Source organism: Delphinapterus leucas, chromosome X (assembly GCF_059928025.1).
Source record: "Delphinapterus leucas isolate spDelLeu-1000000601 "Yukka" chromosome X, BTC_Dleu_Yukka2, whole genome shotgun sequence".
In the NCBI taxonomy this organism is placed as follows: domain Eukaryota; kingdom Metazoa; phylum Chordata; class Mammalia; order Artiodactyla; family Monodontidae; genus Delphinapterus; species Delphinapterus leucas.
Window position 1 is genome coordinate 112,685,193 of NC_143150.1, and position 26,340 is coordinate 112,711,532.

General features: G+C 38.4%; 1 protein-coding gene across 4 annotated transcripts in view; it reads left to right on the forward strand.

Annotated features, from left to right (window-relative positions):
- Positions 1 to 402: 402 nt before the first annotated feature.
- The window catches only part of KLHL15 (kelch like family member 15), a 32,155-nt gene continuing 6,217 nt past the window's right edge, over positions 403 to 26,340 (forward strand). The window contains exons 1-3 of one of the 4 annotated variants that reach the window (XM_089904673.1): positions 761 to 851; positions 6,389 to 6,439; positions 12,095 to 12,806. In XM_089904673.1, coding sequence (XP_089760799.1) covers positions 12,102 to 12,806 — 705 coding nt within the window. In that variant the 5' untranslated portion in view covers positions 761 to 851; positions 6,389 to 6,439; positions 12,095 to 12,101. Of the gene's footprint in view, positions 852 to 3,413; positions 12,807 to 26,340 lie in introns of those variants that run through there. The other 3 variants (XM_022560432.3, XM_089904671.1, XM_089904672.1) reach the window with 3 other exon arrangements.

Genomic DNA, 26,340 nt, shown 5'->3' on the forward strand with positions numbered 1-26,340 from the left:
CCCACACCCGCTCCCGCTCCCGCGGCGCCGGAAGTGACGCGCGCTGGCTGAAAGATGGCGGCATTGGCGCTCGACCAGGGGGAAGGTAAACACCCTCCGGGCCGCTCCCCGCGCGCGGGCCCCCTCGAGGCGCCGGTGGGGGCCGAGGGCGCCTCCCAGGCCTCCGTTCCAACTCTCGGCTTCCCACCCCACGACCTCCCTACCCGCGTGGCAGGCTTCCGCTTTGCGACGACGGCGGACGGAACCCCATGCCGGCTGGCCCCGCCTCCCTGGGCGGGCCCCGGGCGGCTCCCGTGGCCCGCAGGGGGCGCGCGGCCCGGAGCGGCCCCTGGCTCGTGGCCCCGCACGCTCCGCCCCTTGCCCGCCCCTTTCCCGCCTTCCTCCACCCCCGGCGTGGGTGATCCTGAGGCTCGGCGCGCTTCGGAGCAGAAGCCCAGAGCCGCCGTCGTCGACGTCGCCAGTGCGTGCACCTCTGCTGCTGCCCACGACCCCCCAGCCCCTCTCTCCGCCCGAGGCCCCGAGTCGGCCCTACCGCCGACCCCCGCCGGGCGCTGCGAGGCCCCTGGCGTTGGCAAGGCCGGGCCCGGCCCCGACGCCGCTCCGCCTCGCGCAGATCCCGACTGTCTCGAATCGCGTCTCAGCGCTGTCTTCTTTCCCAGGACTGGTTTCGTGGGGGCCGCAGGCGCGCAGACTCGACCCCCGCCGGAGCGCCCCGGCCCGGCCCCGGAGCGGCCCCTTGTAGACGTTCGAGGAGCCAGCTGAGTGCCGTCCCGGCGCCCGACCGCCCACCGTCCGGCCCGCTTCTTCCTGATGCAGACTGCCGTCCACTAGAGGCTGGACGGACCCCCGAGGTGCGTAGCCGCCCCTGGCCCTCCGGCCTGCGGGAGCCCGGGCTTCGTCCGCGGCCCCGCGCTAGGCACGGATTCGGTAGCCCTTTCTGCACCGACCCGAATCACACATTTGGTTGACGCCGGGATCTAATTTGTCTTTGAGTTTACTTAAATTGTTTGAAATTTAATTTTTTTCAAGGAGAAAAAAAAAAAAAAAAGGAAGAAGCATAATTCAGCCATTTTTTGCAGCACACAGCTGCAGGTACCATGACTATTTTCTCCCTAACCCGTTTCTTCCCTTTAAAAATTCTGTGTGTGCCTGAAATAGAACTATGCGAAATGCGAGGCATAAAACGCGGAATCAGAAGGTCTGGGTTCGACTGGGTGACTCCGAGAAAATCGCTTACCGAACCTCGGTTTCTTATCTATGAAATCTAGTCAGTTATAGCCACATCACAGGGTAGTGAGGACTGTATGAGGTCATATATGTGAAAATAATTTGTAGCTGTAAAGTGTTGTAAAAATGCAAGGCAATTTTTAAAGTAACCTTTGCCAGAGTGGTGAATGTTGTAGTGGCTAACTGTTGCTGCCTCTTTATTTCTATATTATAAGTATAAGGAATAAGTGCGGGATAGCGAAGCAGTGCTGTGAATCGACTAGATATATAATAGTCACGTTGCTTGGCCTTCTTCCTACGAAATGCTAACTGCTTATTTAAATAACGGTATTCTTTAATTCAAATTTAACGTTACTGTAGTGCTTTGCTTTTCATTTTTCTAGGCCGCTTATGCTCTTTTTCTTACTCGGAATATTAAGCACCTTGCATTTGTTTAGTCTTTTCTATATTTTGAATTTACATTTTCATTTGGTAATCTGATTAAATTGTAATTTAGGAAATGCTTTTAAGATATATACCCTAATTTTAATGCCTGGTTTTCATATCTAGGAAACAAGATGCCTGAATATCTCTACTAATTTGAAAATTGTTTTTGGAGAGCTTGTAAATGCATTCAGATTTCTGCACTTAATAGATCTAGAAATGTATAGAAAATTTCAATTTTGGGACACTTAATTTCATATTTATGGAATTTAATTCCCTTTTTTAATCATCACAACACTTAGTAGGTGCTTAGAACCAGTTTTTCAGTGGTAAAGGATGTTAATTTGCACTTTTTATTGCCGATTAACTTGGGGGGGATACTAGGATATATAAGCCATAAATATTTGTGGTTTGAAAATTGGACTTATTTGTCAGAATTTATGATACATATGTGTAACAGATCAGTATGAAATCATTTTTATTTGGCACATCAAAAATGTATGGCTTTTTTAAATGGTCCACAAAAAGTGAAAGAGAAGCTTTTTTTTTTTAGTATATTGTTATTTTTAGCCAACAAATGGTTTTCTGAGTTTTTTTCTGAAATGTTTTATTAAATTTATAATCCAATACCAGTTGTCTTTCCGAATATGCATTGTTTTTTTAAAAGCAGAATAATATAAGGCAGGCAGGATTAAACTAGCAAAAGGAAGAGCCTATTTTAATGTGCTAGCTTTTATACATTGGACTTATCGCTTGTCCTGAAGATAAAATTTTGTCAAATCAGTGCTTCATGGGGAATTTCAAGGTTTGGCCTTCTCTCTGCCTTGATTTGGGTTACCTGGGGCTAAAACCTTGGAACCAGGGCTGGCGTGGCTTCATGGGTGTCCAGAAGGACCCCAAACTTGGTTTAATAATCTGCGCATAAAACTGGCATTGTACAATATAAAGGTGAATGGTGAAATTCGTGGTAATAATGTAAATTTTTATTTTTCTTTACTTAGAATGCATTAAAGAGCAAATTAAAAAACACCATGACATGTCGAGAGAGACCTCAGAAGAAAGGAGAAAGCTTTGTACTTTACTACCTTTAACGACACTTTTTTCCTGCTTTTGAGCGAGGGGCCCCACATTTTCATTTTTCCCTGGGCCCCAAAAATGATGTAGCTGGCCTGTTCTGAAACTTGCCCTTTCCTATTTTAAACGTTTTCAGAGTGAATAACATTAACTGTGAAGTGAATGAATCTATAGCTTATGAAGGGTCGGATTAATTTATTAGCATATATTTCCTCTGAATTGGAATGCTGTAGCTGTTATGGGCTTTTTTATTGAAGAGAAATGAAAGGCAGTTATTGGTGAAGCATTGCAGGATAGTGGTTAAACTCGAAGGCTCTGAAGTCAGACTGACCCCAGCTTATGAAGACTCATAGCCTTGGGCAAGTTACTTAACGTCTGTGAGCTTTGGTTTTTTTTCATCTCTAAATCAGGGATGGTTACAGAGCGTGGAGGGTTGCGAGGGTTAAATTTATTTATTCATCCCACAAATATTTATTAAGCACTTATTATGTGCCAAGCACTGTTCCTAGAAAGGTTCTGGGGATACAACAGTCAACGAAACAAAACAAAACAAAACAAAAAGAAAACAACAAAAAAGTAAACTAAAGAAAATAGCCTGTATCTCCATTTAATATACTATGGAGAAAAATAAAGCAGGAAAAGAACAGGAGGATATTCTGTTGGGTGGGGCGGGTGGGTGGTTTTTGATTTTAAAGAGGGGGTTTGGGGAAGGCCTCACTGAGATAAGACACTGGAGTAAAGACCTGAAGGGAGCCATGTATATTGGGATTAGTGGTCCAGGCAGAGGGAATGGCAGGTTCAGAGGTCTTAAGGCGGGTGTGTGGCTGTTTTTCAAGAAACAGCAAAGAGGCAAGTGGCAAGATATTTCCTCAGACTTTTTGTTTTTAATATAAGACCTTTAAAACTCATCTGGCTGAATCATTGAAGCAGATAAAAACAGATAGAAGATGTATTCTTTGTCTCTGATAAGATCATTGAATTTAGTTAATGATTCTGCATCATTTTAAGATTTGCAGGAAATCTGTATCATAACATCAGGACCTTCCAAAAGGTTCAGTTTAGTTGTTTATTTCTTATGTAAAACTAAGGTGTTAACATTATAGTATTGATGATTTCATGTTAGGAAGTAACTTAGTAGAAGATTTGGGGTTTTATTCCCCAATAGAGGCTTTTCCTAGAATTCTCACTGGATCCAATCTCTAAAGGCTAGGGAAGCTGTTTTCCATGACATCACTCTTGGACTACTTTTACTTGTAGTGAGGAATAAGCAGAGGAGCATTAAATTAAAATCTTCTGATGAAAAAATAGCATTGAAACAGGAGTGGCTTTTTCTTATAAGGTTTCTTTTATTATAGGATGACTAAATGCTAAACATACCTGAAAAGTGAAGTAATTTAGATATTAGGTGCCAACCGGGAGGCTGGAGGACTCAGAGCCTTTCTAAAAGCTTAGTTAATGGTCATTTGCAGTTTGGTACTGAGTTATAAAAACATTTTGATGGACAAGAAAGAATTTCCAGTACTAAACAAATTAGTTAACTTATGCAGCCTTTCCTCTAGTATTAGACTTAGTTGTTTCTCAATTTGAGTAGTATATCTCAGGGTAAAATGACTGCTAATAGAGCTAATAAAGTTAGTCTGTTTTTGAAATTTCTTTCCTTTTAGATTGAGAAGTTGGTTGCTTTGAGATTGTTGAATAAAAGTTTTACTTCACAGGTTACAGAAATTGTGAGAAATTTTACGATTCAGGAATTAATTCTATTTTTATCCTTAGTAAGCTTTGCATTTTCTTTTTAGTATGCAAGTATGGCATTTTCTGCATAGGCATTAACATTGGTAGGCTAACAGTTTGAGGATGAAGGTAGTATGAAATAATTCCCGGTTTTCATTGGAGATACGTATATCAACCTCTGAGAATCTAGCTTTGTACTGAATAAATTAGGGTTTAGTATGAATTTTCAAGCAGCTGTAGGAGGAATGTGAAAGCATTAAATTATTGCTTATGGCATAAACATGGAGGTTAGTTAATTTTGAAATATCTTCTACTTAATTGCCCAGAATTTTGCCTTCCAATCAGAATGACAGCCTTCTAACTGAAAAGGAAGCATTTAATTTCTTTGCTTTTAATTTCCTGTCCAGTTTTACCCCCACCAGACTTCTTTCTTTACTGGTCACTAGAGAGTTTGAACTGTTAGAAATTTCTGTGATACAAATAGCAGTAATGGTCTTCCAGGGCAGAGGTAGGAAGAGGTTGCTTTGTGTATGTGTGTGTTGTTATTTAGCTCTTGTGCAGTCAGTGGTACTTAAACTTTTTGGTCTCAGAACATCATTGTACTCTTAAAAATTACTGGGATCTCAAAGAGCTTTTATTTATGTGGGTTGTGTCTATTTATACTGACCATATTAGAAATTAAAATTGGGAAGTTTTAAAAAAATACTTGTAATTCATTCTAAAAACACATTACATGTTAATAATTAAAATTGGGAAGTTTAAAAAAATACTTGTAATTCATTCTAAAAAAACCCATTACCTGTTAATCTAAATAACATTTTTAATGGAAAATAAATATTTTCTAAAACAACAAAAAACTTGGTGAGAAGAATGGCATCGTTTTACATTTTTGCAAATCTCTTTACTGTCTGGCTTAATAAAAGACAATAGGCTTCTTATTGGCTTCTGCATTCATATCACATGTAGTATCTGGAAAACACTGAGAGAATGAAAGTAAAAAAGAAAAATCGCTTTTAAAATTATTATTATGGGCTTCCCTGGTGGCGCAGTGGTTGAGAGTCCGCCTGCCGATGCAGGGGACGTGGGTTCATGCCCCGGTCCGGGAATATCCCACATGCCACGGAGCAGCTGGGCTCGTGAGCCGTGGCCGCTGAGCCTGCGCGTCCCGAGCCTGTGCTCCGCAACGGGAGAGGCCACAACAGTGAGAGGCCTGCGTACGGCAAATAAATAAATAAATAAATAAAATAAAATAATTATTATGAAAATTGTTTTGATCTCGCGAAGTTCTCTTAGGGGACTAAGGCCCCAGTTACACCTGGACCACACTTTGAGAAATGCTATACCAGTCATTCTGATGCATAGAAAATGTGAGGCTTTCTTTTTTCTGTAGTCAGTGCCAAGTTTATGGAACAGGACAAACTCCAGTATTTTCTTTCCTCGTGGTATCAGTATGCCTTATCATTTAGTTTAAGTTGGTTCATCTTTTGAAAAACCCTACCGTTTGAAATTCTGAAGGCCAGGTGTAGAATACAGAAGTGTAGAAGGCCAAGGGTATACAGGTTTATAAACCATGATTTCTCTTAACCTGATGATGTGTTTTGAAAAGTTAGGATACATAATTTTTGTACATTGAGCATTTTGTATGTCAGTAAATATCTTTTCTCAAAGCCCCTTAGCAGATTATTTTTCTCCAGCCCTCATTGATTTATAGTTATTTTTGTTTACTTTTACAGTGATTAGTTCTTATAATTATTAATTTATTCCTTAAATTCCTATAATTCTCTATCTTACACTTAAGATTTTGTATATTTTTCTTTTTGTATTCTTCTTACACTTACCTTTTTCTTGTTTATTTTATTTGCTTACATGTGTGTTTTGTGTTATTTTTGTTTTATTTTAATCTAAATCTCACTTTTTTTTCTTTTCTTTATAGCTTCCAGGGTATGGATTGTGAACAAGTTGGTTTTGTTTCACATGTTCATTTGTAAGTTTGGTTGTTTGACACCTTAAACATTTATGTTATAGATCTGTGCTGTCCGACAGAATATAATGCAAGCCACAATATGTAATTTAGATTTTTCTCATAGCAGCAGCTTTAAAAAGTAAAAAACAGGTGAGATTAATTTTAATGTTTTATTTACTCAGTATATCCAAAATATTACTTCAACATGTAATCAGTGTTAAACATTTGTATAATGAGATATTTACTTTTTTTTTTCTAAGTCTTCAAAATCTGGTGTTCATTTTACACTTAAACCATATTTCAAGTGTTCAAAAGCCCCGTGGGTAGTGGCTTTCATATTGAACAGCACAGATACAAAGAGTAGTTACTCTTGTTAGGGCAGAAAAGCCTAAGGAGCCCAGAAAAGCTAGAAAATTATACTTGTGTGAAGAGAAAAAATGGAAAACAATGCCATTGCAAATGAGGTCCAGTGTTTTGACTACCAGTACATCTCCTGATCTCTTATAAACTTGCATTGTGATAAACCTTAGGGAGGTATGGCGTCCGTAGAGGGAAGTTTGAAGGGTGTTAAGTTCCTGTGGTTCTGTGGGTGATAAGGAGCATTAGGTAAGAGCTGGACAGGGAAGGCAGCATTGATTGACCTCTGCTGGGGTGCCTCCCTCTGGGCTAGACATGTAACTTACGTCAGTTTATTTGATCATCACCCCAACTCAGTAATAATAGATGATGATTATTCCTAATATATGGATGGAAACTGAGGTCAGGAAGTTAAATTTCTCCAGGTCACACCGATGGTAAGTACTAAAAGCGCTCTGATTTCAAAGATTTTGCTCTTCCTAACCACACTATTTTGTGCTTCTTGCAAATCTAGTCTTAACTCTATTTCTAACTAGTTGTATGACTTTGAAGAAAAATTTCACCTGTGGACATTAGTATCTTCATCTCTCAAGTTAGAGTTGGCCTGCGTCCTAAGAGACTTTACTGAGAAAATGAGCTGGGGTTTGGAGTGCTGTTGCTAAGAAGAAGGGTTTCTCCAGAATTAAAAGACTCCAGGTCTGGAGTCCTGTACTCATAACTCACTACCATTTACAGACTATATCATGTTGGTCAGTTAATCACTGAGTATCATTTTCTACTTACATACATGCTTCCTATAAAAGTGTAAGATACTGCTGCTTCTCTAAAGTTGTCTTATTGATAGATGCACCAAGCTTTTTCATGTAGAAAAAAAATTACTGCAAATTTCCCAGCTATTACAAATTAGTTTTAGAAGAACTTTAGATCAGATAAACTTCAGAAATGCATTGCTAAGACTGAAAAAATAGCTATAGTTTATTTACTTTGCATATCTTTATACGTGCTTTACACATCTGTAAAATCATACAAAAAGTAGAATAAATAAGAGTTTTATTACTAAACATTTTTAGAGATCATCGTGTTGAATGCTTTTATTTTATAGGTGCAGAGATAAGGCCAGGAAAGTTTGAGTAACTTACTCAAAGTATAGCTATTTCTGCTCTAAAACTGTATTAGTTAGGAACCTTGGTTATATGTAGGAAAAACCCACCTGAGGTAGTAAGGGGGGGATCTATTCTGAGCATGTAAGGATTTCTCTCAGCACCCATGGGTAGGAATAGAGCTGGGCCTAGGAAGTGGAAAAATGAAGGAGTTAGGGAGCACTCCCTGTCCTCTCGTCTTGGCTTTCCTCTTCTTTCTCAGTTGACTGGCTTTCTCTGATACTCAGCCCACATGGCAGGCAGAAGTTGGTGCCCACAGCTGCTCCTTGACATGTTCTAGTTCCAGTCATACATAGTCAGTGCACGTCTCTTTTTCTCTTTCTCTCCTCTTCTTTCTAAATTCTTGACACAGGAGCGTTCATCTTGATTCATATTTCCCACCCCAGTCTGACCATATGTAACAGGACAAGATCACAGGGTAGATGCCTGTCTGCTAGGAATCCCACTTGGTGGGCTGGGTGCCCAGAGGAGAGTGGGTGCTCTCCTTACATCTTTAGGGTCTTTTGCCTCACAGCTTATCAATCCTCCTCATTCCCCCCACCCACTCCCCCGGCTTCTTTGCCCTATGATGTTACCACCATATTAAGTATCTGGAACCTAGGTTACTTTTTTTGAGAAAGCATAGTATCTCTTTAAAATCTTTCCTTTAGGGCTTCTCTGGTGGCGCAGTGGTTGAGAGTCCGCCTGCCGATGCAGGGGACATGGGTTCGTGCCCCGGTCCGGGAAGATCCCACATGCCGCGGAGCGGCTAGGCCCGTGAGCCATGGCCGCTGAGCCTGCGCGTCCGGAGCCTGTGCTCCGCAACGGGACAGGCCACAACAGTGAGAGGCCCGTGTACCACACACACACACACACACACAATCTTTCCTTTAGATGGAATCTTTGTCTGAAAGGTGAATATTAGCTGTTTGAGACCATATCACATAGTGATAACTGTTGAATAGAGAGGGTTACTTTGAAAAGAAGTGAAATGTATGGTATTTTAGGCACTGTCAAAATAACAGATTAATGAAACAAAGCAGTTTCCTCTCAAGTATATGAATGCTCATGCCCAACCTTCTACTATTAAATCCACATTAACTGTGACCAATAAATCTTGATGAGTCAGAGTGATAGTTGGTGTCCCTAATGATCCTGAGAAAGATAATGAAATATCAAGATATTCATCTAGTTTAATTTGTTTTTTATTCTAATTATTTTGAAAATTGATAATTAGTGTGATATTGATAGCCTTCTACTGGCCAGAATATTTGATTATTCCGATATGTTCCTTTTGTTCGCAGTATGCATTTGTGTACATGTGCCTTATATCACTTGGAAAATTCTAAGTTCATTCATTTTACCTTTAAAAATAATTCAGGAAATAAAATCTGATAGCTTACTTTAGTCTTGAACGTGTTAGTAAAGTAGTTCTGCCAAGCATTGATTACAGTGTCTAAAATATTTTATATCTGTTTTCCAAATTATAGACAGCGCTTTTGTGTTCTACCTTTCCAAAATGAAAGTATATAGCTTTTGGATTAATGGAGTGCTGATAAAAATTATGATATTAATTTCATCTTGTGCATACTTTGCTGTGTTAGGTAAGTGAACATATTATGTGGGATAATCAATAAGACTTACAGGTAAGTTAAGGACAAAGGGGGAGAAAGAGGCACCTAGCATGCCTCTTGATAAGATGGGGAATACAAAAGAAAACTGATTGGGGAGAGAGTAGAGTTATGATTGTTTAGACACAATTTTGAGATCCCTGTGGGGCACCCAGAGGTATCTAACAGGAGATTTGCTATGTATAGTACTAGTGTAAGGATAGAGATTGGGACAGTGATGGTGAAGGTACTGATAAAGGTAGGTAGTAGTAGAAACCGTGGGTTTAGATGTGATCGTTGAAGGAAATACAGTGTTTAGATGAGAGGAGAAAAGGTGCAACAATAGAATCCTGGGGAACACCAGTGTTTAAGGGATAGCTCTCTTAGATAAAAATCCACCTTCTATTGCTCCTTGTTACTTACCATATACACATATCCTGATCTCTCTCTCTCCCCTCCATATTCACTGATGACTGTGGTACCTGGCTAAGACTCATTTTCTCCACCTCTTCAATGTTCACATAAGACCACTCATCCAAAACCTGAGAGGCAAAGTTCCCTGACCACCTAAACTCCTATAACCCCCCCCCCCCCCGCTCCATTTTAAAACCTTATTCTCGGGCTTCCCTGGTGGCGCAGTGGTTGAGAGTCTGCCTGCCGATGCAGGAGACACGGGTTCGTGCCCCGGTCCGGAAAGATCCCACATGCCGCGGAGCGGCTGGGCCCGTGAGTCATGGCCGCTGAGCCTGCGAGTCCGGAGCCTGTGCTCCGCAACGGGAGAGGCCACAACAGTGAGAGGCCCGCGTACCGCCAAAAAAAACAACCTTATTCTCAAACCTGCTGGGCCTTGCCACAATCAGGAACTGATCCATACCTGAAATCTTTAACTGTCGGCTTCCCAGTCTCTGGCTTAATCTCCTCTCTTTTCATTTGGTCTGTCATCTCCAAACTTTACCTCTGTCCTTCTCCAGCTTAGACCTTCTTTCCTTTCCCTGGTTGAGTGTTTGGTTGGACCAAGAGCCCTACAGTGAAGCCGCTGGCACCACAGTCACTGCTGGCACCTGCTCTACCTCCTCCTTCAGGGAGGCCATCCTGGCAGCCTCACCAGTCTATTACCAGTGCTTTCCCCTTTGTTAACCAAAAGAAGAGCACCTCTGTGTGCCAGGCATTACATTAGATATAGCGGTGCGGTATATGCCTTTCAGGAATCCCCTCTGCCATATTTTAGAAAAAGGACAGTAGAAAGCCAAGAGAAGGCTTATTAGAAGGTAGGTCATAAGCTATAGAAGAGCATTTTGTTCTAAAAAGAACATAGAAGAGGGTTGTGTTTTTTTTTGTTTGTTTTTAAATCAGAAAGCCGAGAAAACTCTCTGTGACCTGCATGAGCCTGTAGGGGAGTTGGTTTACACTGAAGCAAGGTTCCACAGGGCACAGTGGAAAGGGTTGGGAGGGAATTCGTGGATGGGATGATGTGTCAGTGTGGAGGAAGCTTGGAGCTGTGTGAGGATGAGAGTTGAGGAGAGGATAGATAGTTGGCCTGGGGGGCTTGTGTGGAAAGAAAATTACTTTGCTTCATAAACAGTCTAGTAAGCTGAATTAGTTTATTCTGCTTAAGAGATCTAATTATAATCCCACTATTTGGCTTCGTTTCTCTGATATGCAAAAATGCGGCTTAATTTCCTTTAAAAATTATGTATTTATGTTTTAAATATATAAACAATACATGGTCATTGTTTTTAAAAATAAGGTTAATGAGGTAAGTAAGAAGGAAAAGATAAACCTCAAAGTTTCCTGAAGTCCCACTACCCCAGGGACATCATTTTGGTATATATTCCTCCAGACTTTTTCTCATCTAAACATATATATATATATATATATATATATATATATGTATATTTAATTTTTGAAAATATACTGAGTATACTGCAGTTGCCTGCTTTTTTTTCCCACATAACAACAATACCTAGTAAATATTATTTCTCAGAATAGGTAGATTGCTGCCATCATTTTTAGTTGTTATAGTAATCCATTGTAGGACTGTACTGTATTTATTTCTATTGTTGGGCTTTTGAATACTTTCCAGTTTTTTATTATCAATAAGGTTAGAAAGAAAAACCTTGTGTGTGCAAGTTGGCATATGTATCTGATTATTTCCTTTGGGTAAGTTTCTAGGAGTTTTCAAGGTCAACAGTGTACTTTTTGGTTTAATTTCTTATCTCTTTTTCTCATGATTTAGTATTTAGCTGAGAAATCCTTTTCGGTTGATAATTTGGGGACATGTTTAAATATATTTGGTAAACAGTGTAAAATCACTGGGATAGGCATATATTTGTAAGTTAACAATTTACCATTGTTGAATAGATATTTAATAGATTTTTTCCCCCAGGTAGGGAAGCCAAAAATATTAGCCCACAAACCTTTAAGTTGTTTTCTCCCAAAGGGTTTGTACATGTAGGACTTAGGCAGTGGAATTGAGATAATTATAAAAACTTTTTAAGCTCTAAGTTAATAATGTCTTCAGAATGCATGGAAATGATTAACACAGTTTTCTTTGATTACTTTTTTTCCAGGTGATTCATGGCAGGGGACGTGGAAGGATTCTGTTCCTCCATCCATGACACCAGTGTCTCTGCTGGGTTCAGAGCACTGTATGAGGAGGGATTGCTTCTTGATGTCACTCTGGTTATTGAAGATCATCAGTTCCAGGCCCATAAAGCACTCTTGGCCACCCAGAGTGATTACTTCAGAATTATGTTTACCGCAGATATGAGGGAGCGAGATCAGGACAAAATTCATTTAAAAGGTCTAACTGCTACCGGTTTCAGCCACGTCCTTCAGTTTATGTACTATGGAACTATAGAACTGAGTATGAGTACTGTTCATGAGATTCTTCAGGCTGCCATGTATGTTCAACTTATAGAAGTGGTGAAGTTCTGCTGCTCTTTCCTGTTAGCAAAAATCTGCTTAGAAAACTGTGCAGAAATTATGAGACTCTTAGATGATTTCGGTGTAAACATCGAGGGAGTCAGGGAGAAGTTGGACGCCTTTCTGCTAGACAACTTCGTACCACTCATGTCCAGGCCTGACTTCCTGTCTTATCTGAGCTTTGAGAAGCTCATGTCTTACTTGGATAATGATCATCTGAGCAGGTTCCCAGAGATAGAGCTGTACGAGGCTGTGCAGTCTTGGCTGCGGCATGATAGAAGACGCTGGAGACATACCGATACCATCATTCAGAACATCAGGTTTTGTTTGATGACCCCATCCAGTGTTTTTGAGAAGGTTGGTGCATTTGAAAGCAATAGACAGGACTCATCGTTTAGCTAATAAGGCAGTATGTCTTTATAGATAAGATTCTCAGGCTTGGTCAGGAGCCAGAAAGAATGAATAGTTTTTAAGAATAGTTATGTGTAAGAAGTCTAATTTGTTGTAGCTTTTGTATTTAGGTTTTTTAAAACACATTTTGTGGGTGAAAGATGGACCAGGTAGGTGGTAGAATAGTTTCATTTTGAAAGTACTTTTAAAGTTGAAGCATAATTATTTAACCCCAAATATTATAAGTTTGCTTTAGCTTCTCTTTCTTTTCACAGAGTAATTAAATTTGAACCGGGTCCGTCTAGCTCTCTTTTCAAAAATGAATTTAAGTGAATCATGCTGAAATTAGAGTTGAGAGGAGTTTTGTAGTTCTGAATGATAAGTATTAACACAATTTCGTATTCCTCTAAAATGTAGTGAGGAAACATAAAATAGCTCTTGAAAACCAGTAGGCCCTGGCACTGATTTTCTTCCCTACTCTTGCCTAGTTCTGCGCCTTCCCGTCCGTCTCCCCCAGCCCCCTTCACTGTGAATACTAACTAAATTTAATCTTGAAAACATATGTTTGTCTAAAATCGTTGTTTTGGCATTTCTAAACAAGTAGACTATAGATCCTCTATCTACATTGATCAAATATCCCTGTGCGCATTTTACCATGTAATAGTTCTGCTGTCTTAAAATTGTCTTTCTCCAAAACAGCCTTGGCCTTTTTGCATGTAAGCATTTTTCATTTTTATATCAGAGTCTCAGTTGTGATGCTCTCTTGCCCAAAGGAGAGAAAGCAGTTTCAGTAATTGCTTAACTTAATTGGTTTCTAATCACATGGTTACCTCTGGCGCTCTGTTTACCTCTTGCATCTTTTCTTCTTTCTAGAAAGCACACTTAAAGCTTTGGTCGACACCCTTCATGTTAGGTGGTTCCTCAGCTTTAGTTACCAGACCTGGTGATAAAAATATAATATTTGCAAAGGAGGGTTGTTTACACCATTTGAAAAATAAACAAATTTGCGCCTTCGAATAACACTCAGCAGCCTGGCATGTCTTTTTTTTTCCCCTCTGAAATGCTGTGAAATATCATTAACTTAAACTTTTACTAGATAACTCAGTTTTGTAGGATTTTATCTTTATTCTCAGAATGTACTGATATGACAAATAATTGAAACTAAAGAATACATTTCTTAATTATTTTTTGTTCAGTGATAATCAGCCCCACATCAACAATGTAAATCATTTTTCTCTGATGTTTTGATTTTTTTCCTTACTATTGTTTTTATTGCTCTCTTTTCCTGGGGAATCCTGTTTTGTCTTTACATGTTAGATGGAAATGCTTTCCCACTATTAAAGCAAACAAACCCCCCTCAACTTCAGTCTAGATGGAAGTGCTCATGAAATAGAGAATAAAATTTTCCCTCTTGTAGGACATTATGATGGATAATTGATAGCAGTAAATGATTAAGTGCTGAGCTGCAGAGCCTTTTTATATTCCAACTATCAGTTCAGGGTGGTCAATAGTGACAGTGGCTGGAAGTTAATACCATCAGGTAATTTTGTAGTTTGTTTTTTTTTTTCCATCATCTTCTTTCTTTCTTTCTTTTTTTGTTTTTTTTGGCCACACTGCGCGGCTTGTGGGATCTTAATTCCCCCGACCAGGGATCGAAGCATGGAGTCCTAACCACTGGACCGCCAGGGAACTCCCAGTTTTGTAAATCATATAAAACAACATTTGTACCTTCTGATGGTTCTGTTTGCATATATAGCATAGGATGTGGTTATTACTTATTGGCCAGGTATTGGGAATCTCATCAGAATAAAAATGTTGTTAAGGCTTCCTTCTTGAATTAATTTCTTACAAAAACTTAATAAGGCCCTGGCTACAGAGAAATCTTTCTGTTTTTTATAATATAAATCTTCAGTTTTATTTGTGATACTGGTAAGGTAAATGGAAGGGAAGGTAGTTGGTGATTCTTGTCTTAGCAGTGTGTGAGAGATAATGTTTATCAAAGGAATGTGTTGTAAAACACTAAGCAGATTTGAGACCTTATCTCTAGAAATTAAACTTCAGAAACTAGAATGGAAAATTTGGTTGGGGAATAAGAATTTGGACTATTTTACACCATACTGTTTTGAGCTCCTTGAAAATAGGGCCCATCTATTTTTCCTGTACTCAGCACTCTGCAGGTGTCAAACAAGGCCATTTTAAAACCATTATATATGCATGGAACCAGAAAGGGCACAGAAATAAAGACATAGTACATCTGTGCTGGTCCTTTTTTAGTATGAGGATCTACATGGGGAAAAGTGTAGGCAGTTTTGATTTGTGGTTTTATCCTATTTTGCTGAAATTTAGAAAAATGGAATGTTAATATGCACTTTTTAGCTTTCAATTTTTAAAAACTATTAGACTTTGTAAACATACAAAAAAGCTGAAGGAACAGTAGAATGTTCACCCATAAACATATCTTGTAGGTTAATAGTTGTTGTCATTTTGCCACCCTGTTTTTAGATAGAGAGGAGAGTGTGTGCCTTTATGTTAAATTTTTGTTTTTTGCTAAACCATTTCAAAGAAAGTTGTAGATGTGATGTTTCCTCCTTAAGTACTTCAGCAAGCATCTTATCTCCCAAGAGTGAGGAAATTCTACATAACCATAATACCATTATTGAAATTAACAGTCATCCCTTAATATCTGTAATATCCATTTCATTTTCTGATTTTCTCAGTTTTCCCAAAAATGTCTTTTTTAAGCTGTTTCTTAAAGATTGAATCAAGGTTCATACAGCACATTTGTTATTACGTCTCTCTTTAAATCTGAAATTGTCTCTCCTTTTTCTCGTTTATGATGAGGATGCTCAAACATACAAAAAGTTGAAAGAATAGTATAATGAATACCTATATAGCTGTCACCTAGATTCAAGAACTGTTAACATTTTACCATATTTTCTTTATGTAGATTTTTTTTCCTTTGCTGAATGTTTGAAAATAAGTTGAAAACATCATGACATATCATCCCTTAATACTTATTAGCATGCCTCTCGTAAGAATAAGAACTTTTTCCTACCCAGGTTCAATACCATTCCACCCAGGAAAATTAACAATAAGACCCTGATAACATCTAACAGCTAGTTCATATTCAAAGTTGTCCCCCAAATGCCCTAGAATCCAGTCATGGTTTACACATTGCTTTTGGTTATCATGTCTGTTTAATCTTTCTTAAAGAATCTAACACAGTCCCCCACTTTTTTTTTTTTTTTAGAAAGATCAGATTACCAGTTGTCCTAGTGTGTCCCCACATTCTGGATTTATCAGATTATTTCCTTGTGTTGGTGTTAACTTAGTTCTTCTCTTCCTTATATTTCCTGTTAACACACCTACTTTTTAGCATCGTGTATTTTCAGGAACAATTACAGGAAAATATTGTTGTAATGCCAGAGAAAGTCCTGGAAAACCACTTAGCAACTCTGATCAAACTTAGAATTTGCCATTCTTTTTTGTATTAGGAGGCTAAGTAGCCCATTCCTATGACTAAAATCATCAAGGACTTTATTCACACTACTCTGCATTAGGTTCCTTTTAGATTCATAAAATTTCCCTCCCTTTAAAAAAAAATGTGGAGCCCTTCCATTCAATTTATTGGAATTAAAACTAGCTAAAATGTCAAAATTAAAAGATTATTCTTTCTTATTAAAAAAGTAGTGTATCTCTAGAACCATGCTGTTCAGTACAATCACTGCTTGTGGCTTTTGAATACTTGAAATGTGACAAGTCTGATTTGAGATTTCAAAGGTTAAGATGACAAAAAGGATATAAATTACCTCATTACTAACTTTTATATTGATTATATGTTGAAATGATATTTTGGATATATTGGGCTAAAATACATTGTTAAAGTCAGTTTCACCTTTTTGCTTATTAAACTATGGCCACTAAAAAGTGTAAAAATTACATCTTTGGCTCACATTTGTGGCTCAGATTATATTTCTGTTGCACAGCGCTGCTCTACAAGTTCAGGGAGTAAGTTGTGCTCTAGAAACTCTAAATATGCATACATTAAACAGCCTTTCTCACTTATTTAACCCTCTCCTGGATCCTTAGCCTTTAGAAATGTTCTGTACAGTTTAGTGTTAAGTGAACCTTCCTACTTAACTATTCTGTGGAATGGCTGATGAAGATAACTTAAGTATAGCATCTCTTTGTCAGAATCCTTTTCCTGGCCTCAGGAAAATAAAAAGTGATTGAACAAAGCTTCGTGAAGAAACCTTTAGAGATTTTAATTCTTCCTTTGGTAGTAACGATCAGATCTGAGCAATGGCTTTGTAAGGGGCCATTCTGCCTCTCCCTAAGGAATAGCCCCCACTGATTCCAGGGACCCGAATCATGCCCTCTAGCTGTGTCGAAATCTTTGGGTTTATTCTTCTGCGGTATCTTTTCCCCTAGTCGTCTACTGGATTTTCTCCCCAGCTGAAAACAGACTGTCTTAACTTTTGAACTGACTCTGGGACAGGATCATCACCCAAGAGACCAAGACTTTCCAGATTTCCTCACCAAGTTCCTTAGAGGCAGTGATTCTACTTATCTGAACACCTTACACTTATATGCCAGGCCTTGCACTGAGTGCTCTACACATAGGTAGAGTCTGCAGGTTATCTCTGTTTTGTAGGTAAGAAAACAGGCTCAGAAGAGTTAGGAGTCTTATCCCAGATTAAGTGGCACTGTCCAGACTGGAACCCGGGTCTGCTTGCTTCTCAGTCCAAGCTACTAGAGTAGGGAGAGGACCCTCATGTGCAGGAAGCATATAGTTAACCCTGTGGGCCTGCTTGGGTGGTTTAGAAGTTGTTACAGAGCTGTGAAAATTCTAACATGTTTGCATGAACAAAACATAGCCTAAGAATTTTAATGGCACTGAAAAAAGTGTAAGATGTGGGAACACTGTAAGGTGTGAAAGCAGAATTCTGGAGTTTTCCCTGTATAATCGAGGAAAGCTGAAAATTAAGGATCTTGTCCTTTTGACATAGTTGGTTAGGAGTATGATTCATTTTAACTATAGTCCATTCTCAGTTTTAATACTAGACTTCAATCTCAGTATTTACGTAATGCAAATGTCTGCGTCATGTATTTTTACTAACTCTAATGGTCTTTGCATCTGTTAACAGAGATAAGGCCTGACATTTGTCATTCTGAATTTCAGTGATGTGAAGATTTAAATAGTTTAAACTTTGGTCTTTTGGTTTTTAAAAAACAATTATTGCTTTATTGAAAACATTTTATTAAGTAAATGTATATTTGGCAAAATGCCTCTTTTACTTTTTTGTACAGAAAAGATCTTTTTAGCAAAATTGTTAAATTATTCATTAAAATACCCATATGTTGATTTTTTAGTAAAGTGACATTTTAATATTTTTGAACCCAGGGCATCTTCAGTATCATAAATATGCGTAAGGTAAGATCTGGCATATTAATGATCCCCTTAGAAATTATATTGATCATAATCATAAGATCTTACAATTTTTCAAAAGGAAAGAAAATTATTTTTTAAGGAATCAGATTATATAGATGAATTCTGCTTTATTCCAAATATTTTGTTTTATAAACTAACTCATGATATTCAGATACCCTAATGTGCTTTTTTCCCCCTAACCTGTTAAATGTAATTCACCATATCCCCCCAAATTAGGTTTATTTAACTTTTGAAGAGCAAAGCTAATGTTTTAATGAGAGAAGATGTTAGTTCTCCTTCACTGAGAATATATTTGGATTTAGCAAATCATATCTGCATTTTATAAAAGTTTGTTGTTATAAGGATATTTACAGCCTTGAGATAATTTTGATAGTCCATTGAAAAAAGATAAGTTCATTACTAGTGAGTATTAATCCTAGGATCAGAGTGAAAATGCTTCAGAAAGGCTAACACTTTTTTTTTTTTAATGTCTTTTACTTAAGGACCAGAATTTGTGGCTTTAAAAGCTACAGTTTAAAATGGGGTAAGGTGTCCTGGACTCACCTTGAAACTGATAGAATTTAAGGATTACAAATTATCCAAGTATACCTTACTAAGACCCTTAGTACCTTCCTAAGAACATGGTAGCTCTCAGAACTGGTCTTCACAAAGCACTGATAATCTTCCAAATATTTCTCTATCAGCATAGTTGGTTTATATAGCATTAACAATGGACTATGACACATAAGGAAATTTATTCTTAATGTGTCGTGCTTGGGTGGTGCGATATCTTGGTTGAGGCACAACCCACTTGGTAATGAAATTGCCTGGGCAAGGACACATCTATGTAAAAATGTAGGGGCTGTGTACCCCTCAGAATTCCTTCACTTAGGCACTGCAACATGATTTGACTAATCTAGCACTTGACCAATCCAAAATTTCTGTCCAGAAACCAAACCATTAACTTTAGTGTTACCACAGTTTAGCCCCAAAACTCGAGAAAAGTAATTATTTCTAATGACTTAAACTACAGCCAGACAAATCTAGAGGAAAAAACAAATTTCCCTCTAACCCTCACAGTTTTAGAAGAAACAAGCAGTGCTGTATTTGACAATAAAAATATTTTTTAGAAGACAGTAGCCTGGATTTCCAATGTGAAATTTGATTAGAATTTCTAATAAGCTTGAGTTGTTTTTGAAAAAGTTTTAAATCCTCTTCATATATTAAATAGTACTTATACAGCTATAAACTTGAAATTACTTAACAATCAGCTCACTTGCCCCTTGGAGTGAAAGCACAGAGATTAGCAGGTTTTTGTTTGAAACTAGGTCAGTGGGTTAAGCGTACTTTCTCAGTCAATGTCTTTTTCTGCATCAGTCTCTTTTTTATCGACCCCTCCCTCCCAGCCCCATGGACTTGGATGATTGTAATTAATACATGTGCACTTCTTTAAAAATCACCCAAGGTGTTTTTCTCCTCTCCAGTCTTCTGCCCTTTGTGTATAGATATGGAGTGCTCTTATTTTCCACCTTTGACTTGCATTCACTCCAGGTTCCTGGAGTTGACTAGGTGTTGACTGCTGTGAAATCCCCTGGGAAAGAGACTATTAGAAGGTTGTATTAAGCTGGTAGGAACCTACTGAAAATGGGAGTTAAAAAATTCAACCTACCTCGCTGATTTTCCTTTTAAATAAAAGGGAGATGAAGACAAAAGCGTAGAATTGGAAACTGACTGTGGAGTAACAGGAGAGGAAGACATGGAATGGGGACAGCCACATTTACTTGTAAAAGGAGAAAATCTTTTTAATGAATTGGGAAATAAAGAGAGGGAGAGAAACCAAATGATACGCAGAAATCGAAAAGGATCAGAGAATTCAGAAAATGACTGGAGAAAAGGTTAGGAGCAGGAAAGGAACCAGGGGGGTATATTAAGATTTTAGGCTTGAAAGTTTTAATTCTCAAATTTAATATTTACCCAGAAAATGTTACATGTGTCATAGGTAAGCCTTGCTCATTCAGGAGTTAGTTCTAGGATTAAACCTTTTATTTGACTTTCCTTCTGCTCTTCCGTATTTATAAATAAAATATTGACATAGTTGAGAGTATTTCCATAAGTAGGGAAAAACTGTGTAAGAAAAGTTGTGAATTCTAGAACTTAGTTGTACTATCTACATATCGGTGTAATCAGGTGGTAAGATATTCTTAAGTCTTTTACATTATTTCCTACCTTTTAGGCTTGTGCACTCATTTAACTTCTAGTGGTGCTCTATTACTGTTTACCAAAATTGGAAGGAAATGGGACTTTCTAAGCCTATTTATTTACCTGTCTATCTGTTTATTTATTTTTGGCCTTGCAGTGCAGCTTGTGGGGTCTTAGTTCCCCGACCAGAGATCGAACCTGGGCCCTTGGCAGTGAAAGCGCCAAGTCCTCACCACTGGGCCCCCAGGGAATTCCCTAAGCACATTTATTTATTTATTTATAATTAATTTTTATTGGAGTATAGTTGACGTACAATGTTGTGTCGGTTTCTGCTGTACAGCAAAGTGAATCAGTTACACATACACATATATCCACTCTTTAGATTCTATTCCCATATAGGTCATTACAGAGTATTAAGTAGAGTTCCCTGTGCTATACAGTAGGTTCTTACTCGTTATCTATTTTATATATAGTAGTGTGTGTATATGTCAGTCCCAATCTCCCAGTTTATCCCTCCCACCCGCCCCCCTTTCCCCCTTGGTAACCGTAAGTTTATTTTCTACATATGAAGCACATTTATTTTTGAGTTAAATATTTTTCACTATCTATAGAAAAGTTGAAGGGATAGAGGACTCACCAAATTGTGCTGAAACTCTTATAAGAATATTGTCGTGAGGGAGTCCTTTCCCTTTCCCCCATTTGCCCTGGTCACTTGCCTTCTGAAGCTGTCAGTACTTTAGACTCTTGTCTACTCGGAGAAGACAGGATGTGTAATCCTTTTTAAAATTTGTTTTAACTGTTTGGTATTTGACTGCAATTATAGTGTTATTGAGAGGATTTGTGCTTAACAGGAACTAATTTTTTAAAATAGCCTTATCCCTGGTCATTATTCAGTTTTTCAGGACAAAGGGATTAATTAAAGGTACTTTGTAACTAGCTTTTTTTGTGTCACATAAATCAATACAAGCTTCAGTTCTGAGCATGATTTTTTTTTTTTTTTTTTTTTTTTTTTTTTTGCGGTACGTGGGCCTCTCACTGTTGTGGCCTCTCCCGTTGTGGAGCACAGGCTCCGGACGCGCAGGCTCAGCGGCCATGGCTCACGGGCCCAGCCGCTCCGCGGCATGTGGGATCTTCCCGGACCGGGGCACGAACCTGTGTCCCCTGCATCGGCAGGCGGACTCTCAACCACTGCGCCACCAGGGAAGCCCTGAGCATGATTTTATAAGTAAACCTCTGATATCAGGGTAGATGCTTTTGCAGTACAACATATAAAGACTTCCACATTTTACTGAATATCAAAATTAATATCAAATGTAGCTGTGGTTCCCAAAGACATAATTTGTTTTCGCACTAAAGCTCCATGACAGTAACTGCTTTATTTCTGGGTATTTCTTTTGAGAATACTGAATCATGGAGGAAGGATGATAAAACTGACAGCCAGGACTCAGTCTTCCTTCCACATGACACCTTATATTCATCGTTGCAAAAATTAGGTTAGCAGTTTTGGATGTAGGAGGGCCAGAGAGATGTCTGTTCATGCAACTTACACCTTTTATAAAGGGAAAATACCTAAACTGGAGGCTCCATGGTCACACAGTGACTTGGGGACAGTGTCAAGTCTAAAACCTGGGATCTTGAGTTCAGAGATTATTCTAACCCTCAGTCCTCACCCCTCCCACCTCCCTACAACTGGATAAACTAATCAAAGGCCTTTTGTTTCTTTGGTTTAGTATATTGGGCATTTAAAAAATCCTTTTGAAAGGTGAAACAGCTGATAATACCTTAAATTGGCTGGCTGAAAGCCTAAAATAATTTTTTAAACTATAGCCTGTTTTAGTAGATACTTTTAAATTGTAGATTTTTAATCAAATAAAGGTAGTAAGCTCTATGGAAATGCCTGTTTTAATTATATTGCCTGCTTCATTTTAATTCTTTCAAAATTAAGAGCAGTATAAACAAATTACCTTTAAAAGTTAAAAAGTTAGTAAGTGGACTATATAACATTTTGACAGTGAGAAGAGAATCATGAAATTTTTACCCAGTGCTAATGGCTAGCTATTATTTCTTTGACTTAATAAACATATTTAGAGGAATCACATTCAAAATTATTAATTTCTCACATTTTCTCTACACTCATATGTGCATGCACACAATTTCATTAAACCAAAAGATTAGAGGAGGAAATGGCCAATTTAAAATGTTCAGATCACTGTTTTTAAGAGGTAATAAATACTTTCACTTCAAAATGCTTGTCATAATACAATTTTTTTAAATATCAAAGCAAGAAAAGTGATAATCTTTCCAAGTTTTAAAATAAGACAGCTTTTTAAATCCTAGGAAGGATAAGGAAAGTAATTCAGAACATGAAAGAAATGTCATTCTTTCCATATCTTTCTTTTGAGAGAGCCTGATACACAGAGAGTTAAACTGTTATATGAGGAGCAAATGATGAGAGAAATGCTTTCTCTGTGAAAAGATGAGCCACACGTTTCTTTTTGGATAGCTCCCTTCATTAATGCATTTTAAGTGATTCCATTCACAAAGAAGCTTTTGGCCCTACACTTTTTGTTTTAAAGCAGAGTGTATCTGTAATTACTTTGTCCAGGATTATCACAGATTCATTAATTTCCTGTTTCTATCATGAATGGAGAAGCTAGTCATGCTTATTGATATTGTGTGGTTTTAGAGGAAAATTGCAGCAATAAGTAGCCCTGGGAAAAGGCAAGGTAGGTCTAGAACTTCTAGCCTTGGCAGAGAGAAGTAGGAGCTAAATTTCTTTGGTTAGAATATCTCTTAGGGTATAATAGCTATCTCAAAAGGCACAACTTCCATTATTGTGGGCTTAGAGGTAGAACAGATCAGGTAAAGATGTAGCTATGACTGGGACTTCAACATAGTGCTGAAGTGATTCTTGTAAACTCATTGGAACCCAAATATCAAAGGAGCACGATAGAATGAATAGGGAGAGGACAAAGGGACCAGAAGATTGAGTATATAAAAAAAAGGCTAGGAAGTGACTCTAGGAAGCCATTAAGCTGGCCCAGTTTGACATGATCTGCAAGAACCTGGGGTTGGAAGGTGGAAAGTCATTATAGGCCATTCTGCCTAGTCCTCGTGTGATGCTGGAATTCCTCTCCAGCCCTCCTGATAGGTGGCCACACCTGCACTACCTTCAGTGGCAGGATGCTAGACTCCAGAAGTAGACAGTTCTTCACTTTGGGAACATGTACCTGTACCATTTTTACTGTAGTCCCTGTAGAAAAGCCCAATACAGACCTATTTCGAATCTCAAAAGGGCAAGCCCCTCACGAGCTCACTGGTAACTATATGTTGTACTCGTATTATATACATTTTTCCCCTGCATATTACTGCTGACTGTGCAAAACAGTCCATTTTTATTTTTTGAGAGTATTATATATACAGTTCTGCAGGTTTTGTCATTTTGACATTTTGAATGTCTGTGTTAACTGCATGTGGATTAATCTCATTCCTTTTAACGATTGCATGTTATATACCAGAGTTTGGTCAACCAATTTCATATTAATAGATATGTGAGTTGTGCCCAGTTTTTGTGCTCTTACAAATAATAATGCAGTGAACATCCATTATGTTGTCAGTCCTAATTGCAAAGCTTTTCCTTATATTGGCCTAAAGTCTTTCTCTTAACTTCTACTTATTGGTCCTGAAAACAGTTGCCATCTTTCTCTCCTGAGTCTTCTCGTGGATTGAAACATTCTTCATCTGTTTGACCACTCTTCCTGTGATTTGGATCTCTTTGCTGTCTTCTCGACATGATCCACTTTGTTGTCTAAAGTACACTGGTGGAGTTGAACACTTAGTTGTGGTTTCACCTGAACAGAGAGGGTGGGACTGTCTAATTCAGTCCATGATTTTATTAGTTCTTAAGACTGTCATATCACATTGTTGGTTCGCAGTGAGGATAGAGTCATTTAAAGCTTTACATTTGGAGTTTGTGGATCCCTGGAACATCTGATAAAAGCTTTGGACTTCCCCCCTCTCCCCTCTCCCCCAAATGCATTAACATAACTACTGTTGCAATTTCAGGTGGTTCATGGGTCCCTAGTGTTTCTGTTTTCTTTATGACTAAGCTTTGTTGATTACTTTGCTGAAGTCATAGGTTCTCTCATTCTGTAGCAGTGTTGTTACATCATCAAAAATTAAACCAGAAATGGTCAGTCTTGGCATTACTGGGTGAGTCTGTGTTGCCTCCTAGTTTGTAGTGCTTTCTTATATGCAAGTGCTAACTAGTTTTTAACAATGCAGGATCAGGCTCAAGCTAACCAGTCTTAGTTCGGAAATCTGTCTGGTTTCTAAGTCCTCTGCCATCCTTCATGATTCCACACACATTACAGAGAGCAGTTAAGCAACCTTATCTGTGAAGGCTCCTAGGATCCCAGGACGTGATTTGTGAGATCAGATGACTTGAACTCGGTGAGAATATCTGCCTGGTTTTTCTTTTTTCTCAGCCATCTTGGATTTAAGTTTTTTCTTAGTTATTGTGTTTGATCTTCAGATTGGAAAGAATATAATATTCTTAGCCGAGAACGGGAATAAGATAGGAGGCTGTTTCTCTTTATCTTTGTTAATATTACATTAACCACCTCATCCGGGGGGAGTTCACTTTTTCCTCTACTTTTTTTTTTTTTTACTTTAACCTCTAAAATGCCATTTATTCACTATCTGGCACTTTGTAAAGTCACAATTCCTCCTAAGGCTTTACCTTTGTTCACAATATTCTTACAGCTCCATTTCACTCTTTATAATACTTGTTTTATGTGCCTGTTTTTTACCATCTGTCGTAAGTGGTTTTTTAACATCCGAATTCCAGAAAGCTCTCTGCAGCACATCAGATTTTTTAGATACTTTCCCCCTTTCTTCCCCTCATCAGTATGTTTTGCAATTATGTAGTCAGCATTATGCTTTTGAGAGCCTCCAAGCCTTCTCGAGCTTCTTTACACAGTTTCTGATCTTGGAATTGATCCTATTTTTCCTTTGAAATCTTGAAATCTGCCTATCCTTTATGGGCAGCATTCCCCTTCCTTTCTTTCTTGATCTCCAAACAACCCGGCTGCTTCCTCTAAAGCTTCCTCCTACTTGCATGTCATCAGTTATGCTTTTCTGGTGAGGATTAGGTACAGAGTAACAGTTTTTCTCATTTTTCCTCTACTTTCTGGAAGACTGAATATTTACACAAACAAACGCACATCATCAGATGCATTAACGTAAACTGAGTGACACTTCCACAGATGTCCCCTGGTCAGTAATAATAGCTAATAACAGCCGTAATTTTTTCTGCACTGCCACATGACAGGCACCATACTAAGTCCTTTCCGTGTAGGATTATCTTGCCTGTCTCCTACCTTAGGGTTATGAGGTGTAGGTGCTATTGTCCCAGTAATACAGATGAGGAAACTGGCTTAAAGATACTGAGTCACTTGCCCAAAATCACACAGCTTGTGAGTGGCAAAGTCAGATATTTCCTAAATCGAATTCTTAATCACCATACTGGGCTGCTTGATGTCATGCTTAATTACTATGCTGAATCTGTTACTTCAAAACCTGTGAGGCAGTCAGACTACTGGCTGTGCACAGTAGGCCCTTAAATATTTAATTTGTTAGCCTAATGACCCCTCTAAGAGGAAAGATCGTATAATTGTTCTTAATACAAAGAATTAATCATACGATCACAATGGTTGGACATACAACCTAATTCCTCCTAGCAAAATAACTGTGAAAGAAATCAGCAAATAATAATAGTGAACAATTTCAATAAAGAGAAAAAGTATAAAATCTGTCGATTTTATCTCTACAGGATCCAAATGGTAACCATCCAAATCCTAGCCCTCTTAT